The 17867-nt window shown below is 41.2% G+C and overlaps 1 protein-coding gene across 1 annotated transcript in view; it reads right to left on the bottom strand.

Annotated features, from left to right (window-relative positions):
- The window catches only part of zmat4a (zinc finger, matrin-type 4a), a 145245-nt gene that overhangs the window by 18120 nt on the left and 109258 nt on the right, over positions 1 to 17867 (bottom strand). Inside the window, exon 6 of the mRNA XM_035164926.2 lies at positions 9994 to 10090. Coding sequence (XP_035020817.2) covers positions 9994 to 10090 — 97 coding nt within the window. The remainder of the gene's footprint in view (positions 1 to 9993; positions 10091 to 17867) is intronic.

Below are 17867 nucleotides of genomic sequence, written 5' to 3'. Positions count from 1 at the left end.
CATTATGACCTGGTAACAGATGTGCATTTTTCAAGTGAATAAATGGATGAGTACTGGTTGTTGACTATATTGCTTTTGTTTAAGCTATTTATGTCATGTCTTCACTGCTGCGCATATTTATTTGAGGAGATATTTTCCCCTCGTTCAGACGACGAGCACATAAACAAATATAAATGCTTAGACAGGCATGCCGGTGAATGCTAATGTGGCGCAGTAAATTTAGCTCTAAACTTGTTATTAGAGGAAGTAGTACGAATCAAATGTAGAGGAACCAGTATACAGCTGCCACCGATGTTGTTTCTGGACATTACACAAAGCAGCAGTGGGAATGCGTGAAGGTGGCTGTAACAGCATTCTTTTCAGAATGCTCCATTTTACGTGTACACACGGATACACAAAACAAAGAAATCTCAGTTTTAGTGACTAAAAACGCTGTTGACGTCGGGATGCGACTTTAATGTACAGGAAAAGGTCTGGTTTGCATAATTATGTTTTCAATTTTCCTCGTTGTTTTTGATAGTAATTGTACTTCTTAAGTTTCAACTGTATTAGAAGTTATATTTAAAATTGTGTCTGTATTTCATGTGTGTGATGATTTTGAATGTTGAATTTTGTCCTTTTGGTTTGTTGCTAGATGTGCAGCATCCTTCAGAGGCCGGCCATGTGACGAGCTCTCGCAGGATCACCGGTAAAGACTCAGCCTTCTCGTGTGTACAGTACAAGCTGTATTTTACACTCTCGTAAAAAGCCCTGACAAAGGCTCTTTGGAGTGTGTTTGTGTTTGTGTGCGTGTTTGTGTTTGTGTGAAGCGAGAGAGCAAAGACTCTGCTCTCCAGTAAAACAGTGAAAACTGTCTTGAGAAGTCAGCTGCAAATAAACTGCCAGCAAAGTGGGCGCAGCCAATGAGCGAATCCAGATGAAGAATTTTGCGGGAACGTCAAGCAGATTGTCTAAAAGGAGGGATGTGTGATGTGTAAGCACTCGGTGTGAAAGTGGACCCAGGCTCGTGCATTTCAACATGCCATTTCTGTTTCATGTCACTGGGCTGAGTGTGGAGCAAACAAGCAGGATAAACAGAATACATCCTGCTGCTCCTGTCAAGACAGCACAGCCCTCTGGATTTAACCTGGATGAATACAGCAAGATGAGTCATGAATACAGCAGCATGTCATCTCTGCAGTCCCAACACACCCATGCAGGGAAACTGAAAAACAAAGACCTCCTTTTATCTTTTTCAGCCGTGTTAGAGCTCTGCTTCTCGGGGGCATTTGGTTAAGACAGAGGTATCACAACAATTTGAATTTGGTACAGAAGAGCTTGTTAGCTTTGCTGAAATTAGCATTCAGCTAGAAGTACTCAGATTGACTGCTGAGGTGTAAATTATGTATGACTGGATTTCCTCAACATTTGTGGACGCTTAAGAAAATCCTTCACTTAAGTGATTTATCAGACTTTCTGCCGGCAGGGTCGATGCGTTCAACTTAGAAGAAATGAGGGACTTATCTTCACCAATGCGTAGCTGACGTTATACAGTTGAGTTTAAAGCAGTTTTCAAATGCCCGAAGGACATGAAGGCAACTCCACAGTGAGAAAAACAACACATTTACAGTCGGGTCATTTTTCCACAACAACAGTCTCAGATGATGGAAGTCCAACTTAAAATGGCAAGAATACTAAAAAGTTTCTCCTCGCATGAATTATAACCTTTTGAGTTTTCCATTTATATACCACATACATTTTTTTTCCAGCACAACATTGAATATGTTACCAAACTATTTCTTTTCACTTATACTATATCAACATATTTTGCACAAAAATACACCAACACATTAAATCTAATACGGGAAATTGTGTTTTTTGGGGTTTAAAAAAATAAAATAAAAACCACAAATATGCTCAATGAAGCCTTTTCAAAATTTAAAAAAGGAAATGGCGGTTGCAAATGTGAAGACATAATTTTTAAACTGATAAAACATCAAGCAACATACAGCTATTTGAAATAGGTGTAGTCATAGAAATAGTTTTATCTCTATGCAACTTTTCTACAGAGCAAAACCAGCAGTTTTGTTTTACAGTTTTCTAATACGACAAAGAATAATTAAGTTTAATGTATTTAGTTTTATAGTATTTAAAACCATAATTTCTCAGTTTTTACTTGGCCTATCAACACCAAAAAAACTAGCACAGGGTTTCAAGTCAGCACTTCCTAATGACATTCAAAATGGCTATGTGATCTGATCACATTGACGTGACTGGCCACTCCTGAGGGTTAAGAAATAAACCATTGTGTCAAATGATCTGCATCAGGTTCACATGCGTCAGCAGTGAGGACGTATGTGGCAAATCAGTTTCCTCAGCCCATTGGTGTGGACGAATCTAAAACCTATTTGTATGCACATGCGTTTTTCTGCTCATGCATGCAGGATGAATACACATGCATGTGGTGGCCCTTGATGGATGGTTTCCCTGGGAAGAGGTGATGGCACAATAATTACACTGTCAGCTTCAGTTGACCTATTGATAGCAGCCATGTCTACACACAGGAATGCTCATATTAACAAGCAATTTGTCTTGTACACAGTGTTAAATGGATACCTCACAAAATGAAAAAAGAGGAAACTGAAAATGACTAAAACTGAAGTGACATTTTCAAAATCAATACACATGACCCACAGTTAATGTGACTCAAGGAATGATCTGCTCGTGATGCATTTGAAATCTCATGACCTCATTAATGATTTTAAAACTGTGAAATTTAAAAAAAAAAAAAAATCAACTATTATATATATATATTATCAACTATATATCAAAATTATTGTTTTCAAGTTAAAAGAAGGCAGCTGATTCTTGCTATTTGAGCTCGGACCCCATTTATGACCTGTTTTCATATAATTTATATATAATTAGGATTACTCATTTTACTTTAATGGTATGACAGGGTCTAATAGCTAATGAAAAAAAATAGTGCTTACATTAAAAAAACACCCTCGGTTATTGGAATACCACTCATTACTCTTTTGTTTCGTATATAAAGATTGAAAACATGTCTCCACTTCCTCCTAACATGGAGAGATGTAACTAAACTATCCCAGATACAAAAGCTACCATCTTGCTTATTTGGACCCAGAGCCTGCACAGTAGTTTTCAGAGATTCACAAGTCAGTCTCAGCTGTCGATCATGACGTTTCCCCGTGTTGTTAAAGGATCAAATTACCAATTAAAACCCCCAAAAAAGAACACTTGTGACAGGTTATAGTACCTATACAACAGCCAGCCAATAGGTGAAAATCAAGATTCCTTGGCTTGACTAACCCTAACCCTTGACTTTTTGGGGAGCAGTCATATCGTCCATCTTTATATACAGTCTATGGTTCAAACCAATATGCGAGTGTCATTACAATAATGTCCATTATGCATCTATCATGGGAGAACCCGTGGCTCTGATCCACTAAATCAGAAGGTCAAGCACATTATTAAAAACACTTTAATAATTAAACACATCTGCTCATACAGGCAGAGCTACACAGATACGTTCGGAGTTGGAAATTGGGACGGGTGAACCTTTGCTAGAGAAGAGTACACATTAGAACGAGGTACACGGCCCCTGGAAACCACAGAGTAAATGTCACTCAGATAGAAGAAGTCATTGCTGTTTTGCTGATGTTTATGTTTTTTTGGATCTTCATCACAAACCACTGAAACAATCACTAATTGTATCTAGGGGACTAAATGTTTTAGTGTTTTCTCTTCCCTTCTTATAATGGTTTGATTTTGAAAGCCATTCATCAAAAAGTGGTGTTTCTGTCGATGGCTGTTTCCCATCAGTGAAGGATCTGGGATTTTTCTTAATAAGGGCGCCACAATTTAAACAGATGGGCCAATTTTGTGTCCAAAACCTACTCCCAATTCCTGGTTTATTAGAGTGCACATTTAAGTCATTCATTATTTATTGTTAGCTCTATAGCTTTAAGCAAAGAAACATATCATTCAATATACAGTTGACACCGGATATAGTGATCACAGATATAGTGATCAACCGTTTACATGGATCAATCCCTTGGGACAGAATCATTCCTAGCGCTTTGAGTGGTCATCAAGACTAGAATAGCGCTATATAAATACAGACCATTTACCATTTAACCTATACAAATGCTGTTTAAATAATACAGTTATACTGATCAAGTAGTCTGCTTACAGTGTTCCTTTTGGTCGTTTGTATGCGCACTGCCAACCAAATCGGCAGTGCTCTCCATACATCGTCTAACTTTACACATTCTGTAGTTTTTACCCAGTCTGAGTTTACACATGTGTCCGTTGACACTGTTTGTGTGTGTTTGAGAAGCTATGAAGAAATTTCATCATTTAAGAAAAGTATCGATCATTATGTGGTGATCAGTTGTTGTCGCGTCATTTCAAACAAATCGCCGTTTAAACTGTAGTCCAAGACATCAGCTGAGTCGCTGTCGTGTGTATGTCTTTGTGTGTGTGTGTGTGTGTGTTCGCTAGTCAGAGAGAGAGAGAGAGAGAGAGAGAGAGAGAGAGAGAGAGAAAGAGAGCAGTGGAGTCAGTGTATCTGTGATATTGTCCTTATCTTAAAATCCGCTGTTACCTTTCCCTCAAGCTCAAGCACATTGTGTACTTGAAAAGGCTTGTCATATTTATTATATAATATCAGAATTCTTAGTAACACACTAGTTTTTGTTTCTTTTTTTAAACTACTGACAGGGCGGGGGCACTTCAGGGTCCAATCAGATTTCAGCTTCGGCCAGTGCCCCCTTGGCGTACCGCTGAATCTCTCCCTGATTCCCATATTTAAGACATAAATCAGTGTGCATGGAAAATTACCAGCTTACTTTGCCTCCAGCTGAACATTGTTTGGGAAATTATATCTAAATCTGTGCAAAATGGAAATGAAACTTGGCAGTGGCCAGGATATAAGTTGTTTAAAGCTCTGACTCAGAGAGCAAAAGCAACCAGCTCTGTTGGCTTCTTCATGGATGTACTTTGAGAAGTGGATTTTGTTCGAATGTCGACCAGTTCCAAATCACTCTTATAATTGTGGTCCTTTGAGAAAATACCCTTTTTGAGCTGAAGCGGATGTTATACAAGAGGTAAAAGAAAAGTAGCGACACTGAGTGTGCCACTACATCAAGCTCGCCCAATACATCCATGAATCAAGCAGGTACGAACATCAGTTCAAATAGTTCCTAGGAAAAAAAAAAAAACTATATTTGCATTATGGATAAGCACAGGGTATATAAAGAAACAATGTGTAGGGAGAGGGAAAAAGTTGGTTCAGTTTTTGCCTCAACTTTAGAAATTCATAATATTAAATCAAGAGAGTACTTTAAAGGCAAACACAACTAGAGCGCAGTGTTAGTTTGAATAATGCAGTGGTTAAAAAAGGGCTACTGTAACGTCCAAACTGAGAATTCAAAATGAGTGCATCGAAGGGGGCATAACAAGGGTCAACAATTTCCTCATCCGCGTGAGATCAGAGCTGAAATGACTTTAAGAACAAAGTATACCGCTCCCTTGAAACTTTAGAGGCACAGCCGCTCAGGCAGCTACATCTCTGCTAATGCTAATCTAAAAACATATACAGTCCGCTCTTTCTGCTCTTAATACAGTCCCATCTAACCACAGGTCTTTGACTCAGACATGGACTTCCTCCTTCTTTTGTTGAGCTGTGATGTTTAGCTCACTATGGTCCGGGGACCTGGGGGAAATTGGGTTCATTAAATGCAGCTGGATAAACAATATAATATTTGTTATAATGACTGGTCCTTAATGAAGTTGCATGTTGCAGCTGAATACCCCTCACCTCACACCCACTTCCAAACATGAGAGAACCTGTGGGAGCCTTCAGATGTCATAAAACTCAAAAGGTGTTTAGTTTGTCCAGTTTGGGCTACTGCAAAAAACATGGTGGCCGAAGAGAGGACCCACTCCAGATGTAAATATAAAGTATTTTAAATATCATTTAAAGATTAAAGATTTAAGAACCGTACCACCCCATTAAGGCAAATGTCAATGAGATTTTCCACTTGTGTGCTGATTATTCAGTCATGAGTGAAGGTTGCCCTACCTCTTAGAAACCAAAGAGACAACAACATTGACTTCATGTGCTTAAAAAGACTAGAGACTAGTCCTGGTGAAGTGCTCATAGGTCAAAACCCTGCAAAAGGTCAACACTTGAAAATAACAACGTAGATCGATTATTAAGTGGTTGCCATCAGCTGTTTACTTTATCTGGTCAATAGGTGGGAAAGAGAGGTGAATAGAGAGAGAGCGTGAGCAGCTCCCCTGAACTGGAGGTCAAACGGGTTCCCTCTCATTTCGCTCACACTTAACACTGACCAGTCACGTCAGCAAGCGGCTCTCGGCCTCTTTGGTGCTTTTAAAGCTGAGCTCCCTCTTACAGAGCCGTTTGACTATTTTTGTCTTATCAAGACGGGCTCAAAGCCAAAAGCCGAGGTGCTCCTTTGGGTTTTGACTCCTTCACGTATGGAGGCAAGAGCATGGCAGAACACAACTGAAAGAGTGAGGAGGTAAAAAAGAAAAGGAAGGACAGAATGATTCCATGAAGCCAAAACAAACTAGTAAATCTTAAAGCAGACTCCATTAAGTTAGAGTCTCCAACTGTGGACGCCCGCCGCAAATCAGAGGGTTTAAGCATTGGGTTGTTGTACTCGTGTCGTCGGGTCGTTAGCAGATCGATCACACTTCTCATTAGCATACCTTTCACGAACGGGTAATTTGTACCCTCCCCGAGTCGAAATTCAATTTCTCCCCAGGCACTAGTTCATCTTAGCAAAGAAGGGTCGGGTAGAAATGTAGCTCAAGGACTTTGCTCCTGTTATGGTGCATCAATATGACTCTCTTCATACCAATGTGACCTACACACACACACACGCACACACACACACACACACACACACACACACACACACACACACACACACACACACACACACACACACACACACACACACACACAGAGTATCCTAACGTCAGCTGGGGAGCCATGCAAACCACAAATGGAAAACACATCAATACCAGAAACTGTTCTATCAAATAAAGGTTAAATGCCTAACACATCTTAAAGAATCATTACTACATACATATATTGTATCTACATTGAAAAAAAGAATCAGATTAATTAATGCACATGTTCAGTGTTTACTACATATTTTGGCCACTTTAGTGTTCATTTGGAGTGGTGTCGCTCACTTGGCTCACACATGGAATTCCTACACATACCTAACTCTGTTAACATGCTAACATTCCAGAAAATAACAAGACAACAAAACAACAACAAAATCCAACGAGTCCAGCTTGAAATATCATTTAGGTGGCTTGTCTCCACCCTATGATATAGGAGCATCTCTTTAAATAAAACAGAGAGTGTACCAAAACAGGAATGTTGCTAATATTAGTCAGGTGATAGTTCACTGTAGGTTTATCACTATGAGCCACCACTTTCAATCATGTAACATGTATTTGATCAATTGCCAATATTGTAGTGCAGCTCAAACTTAGCTTAACCTAACGCATCAGACAGTTCATACACGTTTTACAACAGACCATCTTCCACATAAAGATCACACCAATGTCTGTTTCACCTTTTCAAGCAATGCTTTTGTTTTAAATCCAATAAATCCCACAGCAAGCGCATTGCTTCCAGTTTCCACCCGTTACGATCAGCTAACAGTCTCTAAATGCCTCTGTGTGGCTCTTTTGTCAGTCCTTTAGTGACAAAGGACACCTTGCACATAAAGCATTATCTCAGCCCCTCTCTGGAGGTTCGTAAAGCAGAAAAGCCCTTACTCTTTCCGTGTAAACTGGCATTAAGCAAATGACCTAAATGGACCTGAAGCCCCGCTCCGGGCGATGTGGATGAAATCAGGCTCTTCGGGGTGGAGGTTGGGGCTTTTCCCCCTATGTGACCCAGATTTGATGGTGAACAGCACAAATCACATGGAATCGGATCTTTTCAAATCAGATTTAGCCACTTCCATATGTTGTTCTGAATCAGATTTTATGGTATGGGACCTCAGTCGGCTTGCAGTGTGAACATAGTGCAAATGGCTTTGACAAGTTGGTGCAGGCATCCGTGACTGCAGCACGTGGCTGTTAAACGGCATGTCACTTCTCCTGATGTCTGCATGCCTGTGAATGTGTGCAGCCAGAAACTGGCCAACAGGAGGGATTCATTCCAGGACATGCACCATGTAAATCCCACCGATTCACAGCTACTGCCCAGGGCCCACACAGAACCCTATACAAGCTTTACAGTCCAGACAGCTTCAGGTCAAGTTAGCAGTGCAAAGACGTCTCAGAGAAAATAAAGGAATAAAGAAGCACCTCAGTTTGGTTTGAGAAGGGAAACAAATTCTCGGCAAAACACTCATTTAACATTTCAGTAGCTGACAAAGGGCCCCAGTTTATATTTGCCTCTCTCTACTGGTCGCAGCAACATGAAGCAACACTTTAAGATGTTAAAAGATCTATTGTTATAAGAACATTTATCCAATAGAAATATGAACAGTATGCAAGCCAGTCTTTGCATGTGCATTTTGGGTCGATACACTGCCTCAGTACGACACTGTCATTACACAAGAGGTGAGAAAATGAATTTTTCCATCAATCAGCCCACACACCCATAGAGCCAGAGGAGGGCTGGCGAAGATGTGGTCTACTAGGCATCCGCTGTTTGCCAAGAAATAGATAATCGTAGTTACAACAAATAATGGCAAATAACTTCCAATAAACCAAAACATGTCATTTTAACATTACTTTTATACAGATTAAACAAATAATTGTGAGCTTAAAGCTAGGGTTCAGGTCAAAAACGGATCAAAAAGCTATGCCCCCAAAACCCATACATGCAAACTGATTGACAGCTGCTAAAAGCTGGTGACTTCTTGCTATCGTCTCTGCTTCAGTGGTGTACGTCTCTCCGGCTGAAGACTTTGGAAATGCACAGTTAGAGCTCGGGGCAGAGTGTGCGCAGGCAGGCAGGTCAGTGAGTGACAGACAGGCACTGAAGCCAATTATTTTATTTTTCATTCATTAATTGTTGATTGACGGCTCTCGACATGTAAAGAGAATTTCAACAAAGAGGGTTTCAGAAACGCAGCACCAGCCCTACAAGAAAGCAAAAAAGTGTTTCCCAAAATGTTGAACTATTCCTTTAAGAAGTTCTAACTGTCCCAGGATGGTGGGAATTAGTTGCTATGTATAAGGCCTATATTGGTTATCATGACGATAAATATAATGAAGATCAGCCTTGCAACAACTGTCTTTTATATATGAAAATATATGCTTTCTATTTTATTATATGTAGAGTATATGATGTAAGGGTAGGGTGAACACTGCACAGAGGGTAACAAGAAACACCAAGTTTCCAATGTTCACTTCAGTCCTATTTTGTTTGCTTAATGGTACATGAATTTTCAAAAGCTTGGTCTGGTATTCATTTAAGATGCCTGTTGTGACTGCCTGGCTGTGCACAGGTTTTTCAAATGAGCTTTTGCTTTATAGCTTGTTTGGAGACAGACGTAGGAGAGTGAGCTCCAGCAGCAGGCTGCCTCTTTGTATTTTTTAAAAGCTTGTTGATTCTCAGCTTGAGATTGCTTCCTGTCTGCCCCACAGCCACAAGTTAGCTCCACCGTCTGAGCAGGGAAGGAGCTCAGTGCGAGAATCCTGGACTGAACTTAACGCCCTCAGCAAAGCCTCCTGAAATGTCTGTCTCAGCAACACAGCTTGCCACAATGCTCCCATAATTTATGCATGAAATACGAAATGCACTGCATCTGAAGTGCAAAGGTGCCGAGGAAGCCGGGGGATTTGAGGGTGAAAGCTGAGAAAACAGTAATTTTGTGCCAACAATGAGGTGTAGCATTCAGCATTTAGCTCTGCAGCATTCAACGTTTAAAGTGGAAATGAACTGTGCTGCTGCTGCAGTGAACAGGGGCGGGATCCACTCACTTGTTTTGGTGCTTTGAGCCCTGCAGGTGTGCGTGGTACTGTGCCACCGAGTTCAGTGTGACGCTGCACACTTCACAGGTGTAGCTCCGCTTCAGACCTGGCATCAAACACAATCACAAAAAATGAATCAGTCAAGGAAATAAACAGACCTGAAAAACACATCTTCAAGTACACTGGAGTGAGGAATGTAGATTAGAATTATTTCATTTTTACCTGATTATGCAAGAGAATAGAAAATACAGTGTAAAGAAGAATCCATTAAAACTGAGACAGCCTCTGTGAAAAACACATTCATGCAGATACATGTGAGTACTGTACTGTGGGTGAGCCTTCCTGTGTGCTTTTGAGATTGCTTTGCTGATACAGGCTGCTGGTGATGGAGGGGCAAAAATCATTTAGAACTGTGCAGTCAATGACATTTCATGCATTTCAAATCACACAGGAAATACATTTCACAGCTGAAGCGGACAGCTGGCACTTGAGGCTTTAGCTTTTTCAGATAAAAGAGTAATACGATTTAATCTGGCTCAGCTTCTTCTGAAACACAGCATCACCCAGCATCACATTGTGCCGGCCAATTAAAGAGCACATTCCTGTAGATTATTTTATTAAGGTGAATGCTGTGATTCTACTATGTACCCAGTGACAGCTAAGATGCTGTCTTATAGTATTACAGACTGCTGAGCTTGATGGATTCTGTTGTACAATGAACAATGACAATAAAGGTATTTTATTTTATACAAACTGGTGTAGCTTTTCTGAATCGTATTTCATTGACACTGTAAAGGCTTGGCACCCAGGGGTGGATCTAGGGGTGGGGCCAGTGAGGCACCAACATTACTCTTAACAAATTTAACTGTATGTCAAGAATTTTGTATTTCTAAGCTTTACAATTAAATGTGTTTGAACAAGGAACAATTTTCAATAAACTATATTTATATAATATAATAATCATAATAATGATACAGAAAACCATGAACTACTTAAATGTGCACCTTAGTGAATCAGGAATTATTGATGTTAGACATGTAATTTATATATATATATATATATATATGTAAGAAAATAAGAAGAAAAACAACATATCTAGCTGTTGTTTCAGGACCATGGAGAGCTCAGTTTGCTGGGTGTAGTGTGTGAGCAATACTTGCAACATAAAGAAGGAAAAACCCTGAAATATCAAAGGTTGTTCACTCATAGATCAACTGACCATTCATGAGCGTTTCCCAGCTTGTTTGTTTAGCTTTAATTGAGCTGCTAAACATGGTGGGAAAAGGATACATGTAGGAAATGATTTTGGAAGAAGGAACAAAACACACCAGCCAATCTCGGCAGCAGCAATGATGTCGCTGATGCTGAGAATGAGCGAGCCGAAGTCCAGCTCGCTCCACCAGCTGTGGCAGAAGACGTTTCTCCGGGAGCAGCCCCTTCACAACATTATGGTCAGAATAAGAATAGGTCAACACAGCCTTCACTAGTTCAAGTCTCTTTTCTTTGATTAAGAAACAGTAGCCTTATGTTGCTGTTCATCAGCCTTTCCAGGGTTTTGCCCCTCAGTCACTTCAACCAGGCCTGACACTGTGGTATGTGAAGCAGTGTGCACGAACAACAAAGCCCTGTGTTCTTAAAACAGAAAGCCTTTTATGTTTGAATATGCAGGAAGTTCACTTTTAAAATCACATCCGTCCTCATGTGCCCCCAGGTAGATTTTTCCACTGTGATGCAAGGGTACTCTTTATATTATAAAGTGGTGTGCTGTCACTCAGCTTAACCCACTTGTGGATGGTCAGTTAAGCCTTTCAAATTGTAGGGCTGTTAAAACATGTATTTCAATTTCTTTTTTGAATGTTAAGTACAGAATATACGATGTGTGGCAATGAACACAAAACACAAAGTGAAGTTGGGACTGATCAAAATATTTTTCGTTTTCTGATATTTGAGAGAAAACAGCTCTGACCTGATGTTGGCTATAAAGTCAGGTGATCACCACAGTTATTAAACTTCCCCCAAAGGGAAAGATTGACATCTATCAAATTTCATTCGAATCCAAATAATTTTGAGTCAAGGGATCAACCAAAGATACAAGGATTCATCCTCTAGGCACCATGAATGTCTGTACATACTGGCATCCACCAATAGTTGAGCTATTTCTTTCCAAACAGATATTCATCCTTAGAGTCATGGACTGTATTTAAAAAAGAAATCCAATAAAATATCTGTGACTTAATGTCATACAGGCAAGAGGAAAATCACAAAGCCGTGAAAGAGGACTCAGCTGAGGTCGTACACAGACCCTGAGACCTTGAGGTGTCTGAAATATTTGCCATCAAGAGAATCTAATAAGTCGCTTATGCATAAACAACGTCCTCAGACTAAGTAATGATAATGGCTGCACTGAGTCTGCGCCCTGTTGCTGCAAATTATGAGCAACCTGCATAATCGCTGTCATGTTGTACTAATCTTATTGTGGTATGAAAAACGGTTGCCGTGATTGCCCGGCTCTCACAATCGAGTTAAACCGCTCCGTAAATATCCCTCGGAGCAAAAGGCCAAGAGAATATAAATGTCACCCTGCACTCATTGAATCACATTTCCATATCCTCCTCAATCTAATCCCCCCCCGCCCGCAATCATTTATTCCAAATCTAGACAGCACAAAAGGAGCGGCTGAAAGCGATGCTATATAATCATTTCAGTGTAAATGCAGGTGCAACTTGAAAATTGACCATTCGCTAAAAACTTGCCTCCTAGATGTTGATGTCAGCTGTTTGCTTCTAACATTTTGATAGAGGCCAATGTTCCCCACAGCGGAGGAGAGTAAAAATCTCTCCGTTTCACTTTCCCCCAGATAAACTGTACAATAACCACTCTGTCAGTCGCCACCAGGACTGAGATTTCAATTTTGCACGGCCGTCCCCAGACGCGGTCATGAGCTGACATTTGAGTTCTGCAGCGGGCAGCGAGGGTCTGCTCTGCAGTGGCCCTTTGACAGCTTGCTTCTCAAACACTTTTTGAAGGGGTGAACGATTATGCAGCAGCCCCCGGTATCCATCACTGCCAAGCCACCTGCGGCTCTTCCCTCCCTGCCCTGCATGAGCGATGAAGCACCGGGAGCCTTCGGGCCCCTGCAGTGTTTCCCCTCCATCACATTTACTTCCTACTTTCTGAGGCGTCGCCGGTGACTCAATGGAGGCTCGTTTGTTTTGGTTAACGTGCCCCTTAGCTGCGAAAAGGAAGAGGAAGCTCAGGAGAGGATGTAGAGTAAGAGAAATATTCTCTGCAGTCTCATTTATTTGGGCTAAGTTGGAATGTCTTTACTGTAAAAACACAGTAACAGGCTGTGGAGCTGCTGCATGTGAAGACAAATGATCTAAGAACCACCGAGTAAGAAAGAAGCCAACGGGTAAACAACTGAAATGAAAAAGTAAAAAAGGAAGGCGTTTGGGATGCTGCTCATCTCTGATCTTCAAGTTCAAACTCGGGGCAGGGCTAGGGGAGGCCAAGGTTTAGGAATCCTGGTGTTACATGCTTCCAGCCTGCTGGTTATGAAATGTAAATGATCCTTGACTCATGATGTCTTCTCTTCTTCCCCCAGGGGAATTTGTTCTGACTGAGAGGAAGACAACACAGAGGAGGCAGGGCTCTCTCTCTCTCTCTCTGTTTGGTTTAGTTCTGATGTTGTCTCATAGGTTAGAGGGAAGACATCACATCCTTTGATCCTTCCTGGGTGCGTCTGATTTTGTCCAGTCAATCAGAGCATTTCTGGACGTAAACAACTGCACGAACACCGCCCGCCAGCCGCTCGCTTGTCAAGTTGAATTTTGAGACTTTAGAGGTTTGGACAGTAGCTCACCTCCTTTGATTGGTCATGTTGATCACTCCAGTCCGCAGCCTATCTCTGATCTAACCCCCTTCTTGGCAGCTGAATCAGCCACTTCGATAATGCCCATTACACATGTGAATAGTGCATAAACAACCTGTAACATAGACTTTTTGTGCTTTTTGCTCCAGAAAACTGAAGGGGAAGGGCAGGCTGGAGACTGGAGTGTTTAAATTGACCAATCGAAGGGGCAGAGCATCAGCCCTGTGGGTCAGACGGTCGCAGGTGCGCATAGGGAAGGGTTAGTGTGCACTCGTCTCAGCTTTTTGCTCAGAGAACCACAGTTTGCATGTGAGGCAGAGATGCTCACTCACTAGTATAGCTTTCCACTCGCAGATAGTGTTCGGTGCACTTGCAGAGTGAAAATGCTCCTTGCAAGTATGTTTTGGTGCTTGCAGAAACTGTTCTGTGCACTCATTTTTTATGTATATGCTACAACTACTTGACTCATTTGTTTATGTTAGTTGTCTTAGAGGAGAACCCTTTTAGGAGACATAACAGATTGTTTTATTTTTTTAGCTTGTCAGAGCAACAAGGGCTTGATTTACGAAAGCGACGTGGCTAAAATCAGTTTTAGTTTAGATTGCCATTCTAATCTGCGTGCATTCAGCACCTGATTCACTAAGACACATAAGCTCTTTAGGCCTATACACCATCAGTTTGCAGTCTGGACCTGGCACTGAACCCTTGTGAGTGAAGTTGAGCCCATAATCCCTGATCAAAGGGGGGATTTGTATGAGATCACTAAAGCTAAGACAGGAATCGAGAACGTCATGATCATGAATACTGAGCATTTGCTTTTGCCTTGAAATACGCAACTATTTCTCAAAATATTACACACAAATTGTTATATTATCAGAGGTTATAATGGTATTATGGTAAAACCAAATCAAAGATGTAGAAGCTGAGATCCAACTCCTCTGAAGCCTACAGAAGCTTAATTTACAGCTGCATGTGTCCAGAGAACATGAACTCAGGAGCTAACAAGTATTAGACATTACTAATATAGATGTTTTATTTTCATTTAGTCACACTTCAATTATCAGAAAAAGTTAATAATAGTGTGAGGAAATGACAGAAGGTGTATCATACAACACATTTTTATGGTTTGTGTCTCAGACGCAAATGTTTGAGTCAGATGCTGCAGACTTTCTCTGGAGTTTCTATACAGCCAGCCGCAAGTCAGATGGTGTGTTGATAATGTTTCTAACATGCGACAGACGCAAAATGTATTTTTTTAAAAAGACCAAAAACAAAACAAACACCTCGGGATGAAAAAATGGTGCCATGCACTTACAAGACACAGAGAAAGATGTCACGAAGGCTTTTGATGATAAGGGCCGAGCCGGATGTGCTGTAAACAAAAACACGTGATCTCTGCAGCTGAATTAATATGTTACGTCCTGCCACTGCCTGATGCACCGACACCCACCTGAACGCTGCAGAGATTTCTGAACACATCTGACCAGAGATTTTCCTGCTGCTTTGTTCAAGTGAGAAAGGTAAACTCCGGAGACAGTCCAGACCCAATTCTGCAAACAAGGTCTGGATTTCATGTCTGAAAATGATTATACTGAATAGTCTGACAGAGAGACATACATCCCTATATGGGACAAAAACAAAACTTCCACTTTGAATATGGATGGGCCACATACTCGTACGTGGTGTTAGGACGTGAATAATCTCCAGTCGAGTGTCAAAAATCGAATCAAACGGGGCGGAGGATAATTCATCTGGTAGAGCTGCCGCCCCAATGAGGCTTAGGGTCCGTGTTTGATTCCTACACTCTGTCCTAAAGGCCAAAAGTCCCAAAAATGTATACTTAAAAAGAATTGAATCAAACATGGTAACTGCTAGTCTGTATTTGCCCCCTTTGTCTGTCCGTTGGCTCACCAGTACACCAGATTGGGGTTTCTAATCGGGTGCTGAGTTGAGTTATTTCATTTGCTCCTGTAGTAAATCTCTAGTTGTCTCTCAGCTAATTGAGACCTATTGCCAGAGCCGCTGGGAGGGAACATGGTGGCAGCATGACTGATCAGCAGTCTGGTCCTCTGTGTGGTCTGTTTATGTGCAGGGAAAGGTGGTGCAGGTCCAGGGTTCACGCTAAATTAACCAGCAGCCATCTGCCCCACTCAGCTGGTGCAAGTTAGCTCATTCCCTCTCTGATGCATATGCATACGCTGAAAGAGCATATGCTGAATCTGAGATAAATTCTTGTTGCAACTGCGGGATAGACCATAATGGATTACTTTGTAAAATGGCCCTCCAGAATGAAATATTTACTCTAAAGTTTAAAAAAAGTGGAAAACATTGTAAATGTGCAGTTAGTAGAGATGTAATATCTTTGTTCTGAACAGGCATTAGCTGAGAAACAAATGGCTGGCTTCCTGCTCGTCCAATCTAGCGTCTCAATTAAAGCAGTTAGTGGGCACAGGGACAGGCTTTGGCCTTTGTTTCCTCCGGAAGAGGACCCTGATCAGTTCACTGTAATTTACCCGCCCCTGAGCCTGCTATTAAGGCAATAATAGTAATAATATCTATTTCAGGGTCAGGGGGAGTTGTGAGTATACCACACAGGCAACGAAAGAGCAACAGCTTGAGAACTTCTACTGCAAGGCTCTGTAGAAAGAAGAACAGCACAAGAGCAGGAAGTGAGGAAGACGACGTGCTAAATCACATCTGTCAGAGTTGCATCTTTTATTAACAGCTGTGATGGAGTCCGGAACACACAATTATTCTTTCCGGGTGTTTGACAGGATTGACTAGAGTGTAAATTGAGTGTTTTGGAGTGAGAACCGACAGCATCAAACAGCACTGTGTCCTCGTTTGGCAGTTACATGAGGATGGTGACCGGAGTAATGAGGAAGAAGCACCTGACTGCCGCTAGATCTAAGAGAACATGACTAAAAGAAGAGTTTAGACAGCATCTTATAATTCCTCTTTTCTCTCTTGGCTTCAAGATATCAGAGCGGGTCACTCAGCCAAGTTGAGAAATGTCTCCGCTGCACATGCACACTACTGAACCACATCACTTTGAATTTGTCTCTGCTGCCACAGTTTAAACTACGTTGCCTTGTGATTCAATAGAGCCAGCGCAACAAGGCTGGACACAACCGGTCCCAAACATAGTGATGCATCGATGGTGTCTGGAGAAAAGTACAGTATCTCGGCACACAATCCACATACACTTTTTGTACATGCTGATATTACAGGATTTAGTTTCTTTCTGTTGCTTCAATGCCACAAAAGCCAACATTTATTTTAAATATAGTGTCAGTGTCATTTTAGCTGCCTTCATCATATATCTCATGATATACGTTTACGTCAGTTTTTTAAATGTGGGTAAAACCTCTCCAGAAGGTGATTCACTCCTCTCCCGTTGCCAGTAGAGGGGTTTGCCTTTCTCGTGCGTCATTGTTCGACTTTAAAAATACAGCAAACAATGAGGATCTCTCACTGTCATCTCAGATTAGCACCTTCACCTGCGGGTATCATGTTCCATCACTGCCGATCAGAACAGGAGCCGATAAAAACATGTGCCTACTGCAGGGTCATTTGACCCGGGAGTGAATGCTGATTGTATCCATTCTAGACAAAAGCCGGATTGGTGTTGTTGGCTTTTTTGACCAGTGGAAATTAAGAGTTAAACCATTACCAGTAAAACGTCAATGACCAGTCCAAGACACTTAATTAACCTATTAGAAATATTAACAACACCAATGTCTAACAAGCCCGTGTTGCTTTAAAGATACTGACATGTTTTATGAATGGTTAATGATAATAACATGTTTGTGGAAATAAAAGCTGAGGAGTTCTTCTCTTGTCGGATTCTTGTGCCGACAATGGTGCAAACTCTCAACTTTCATCTGCTCTCACAAATTACCAAAGCAAAGGAGTGACAACTCTGTCTTGTATGTACTTGTGTTACAAAATGAGCTTCTGTCACTGTGCGTCTTTGTATTAAAAATGGTTTACAGAAATATTAAAGGGTTTA

This window comes from Hippoglossus stenolepis, chromosome 9 (genome assembly GCF_022539355.2).
Source record: "Hippoglossus stenolepis isolate QCI-W04-F060 chromosome 9, HSTE1.2, whole genome shotgun sequence".
Classification (NCBI taxonomy): domain Eukaryota; kingdom Metazoa; phylum Chordata; class Actinopteri; order Pleuronectiformes; family Pleuronectidae; genus Hippoglossus; species Hippoglossus stenolepis.
Note: the sequence above shows the minus strand (reverse complement) of the source record. Positions and strands in the feature narration are given on the sequence as shown.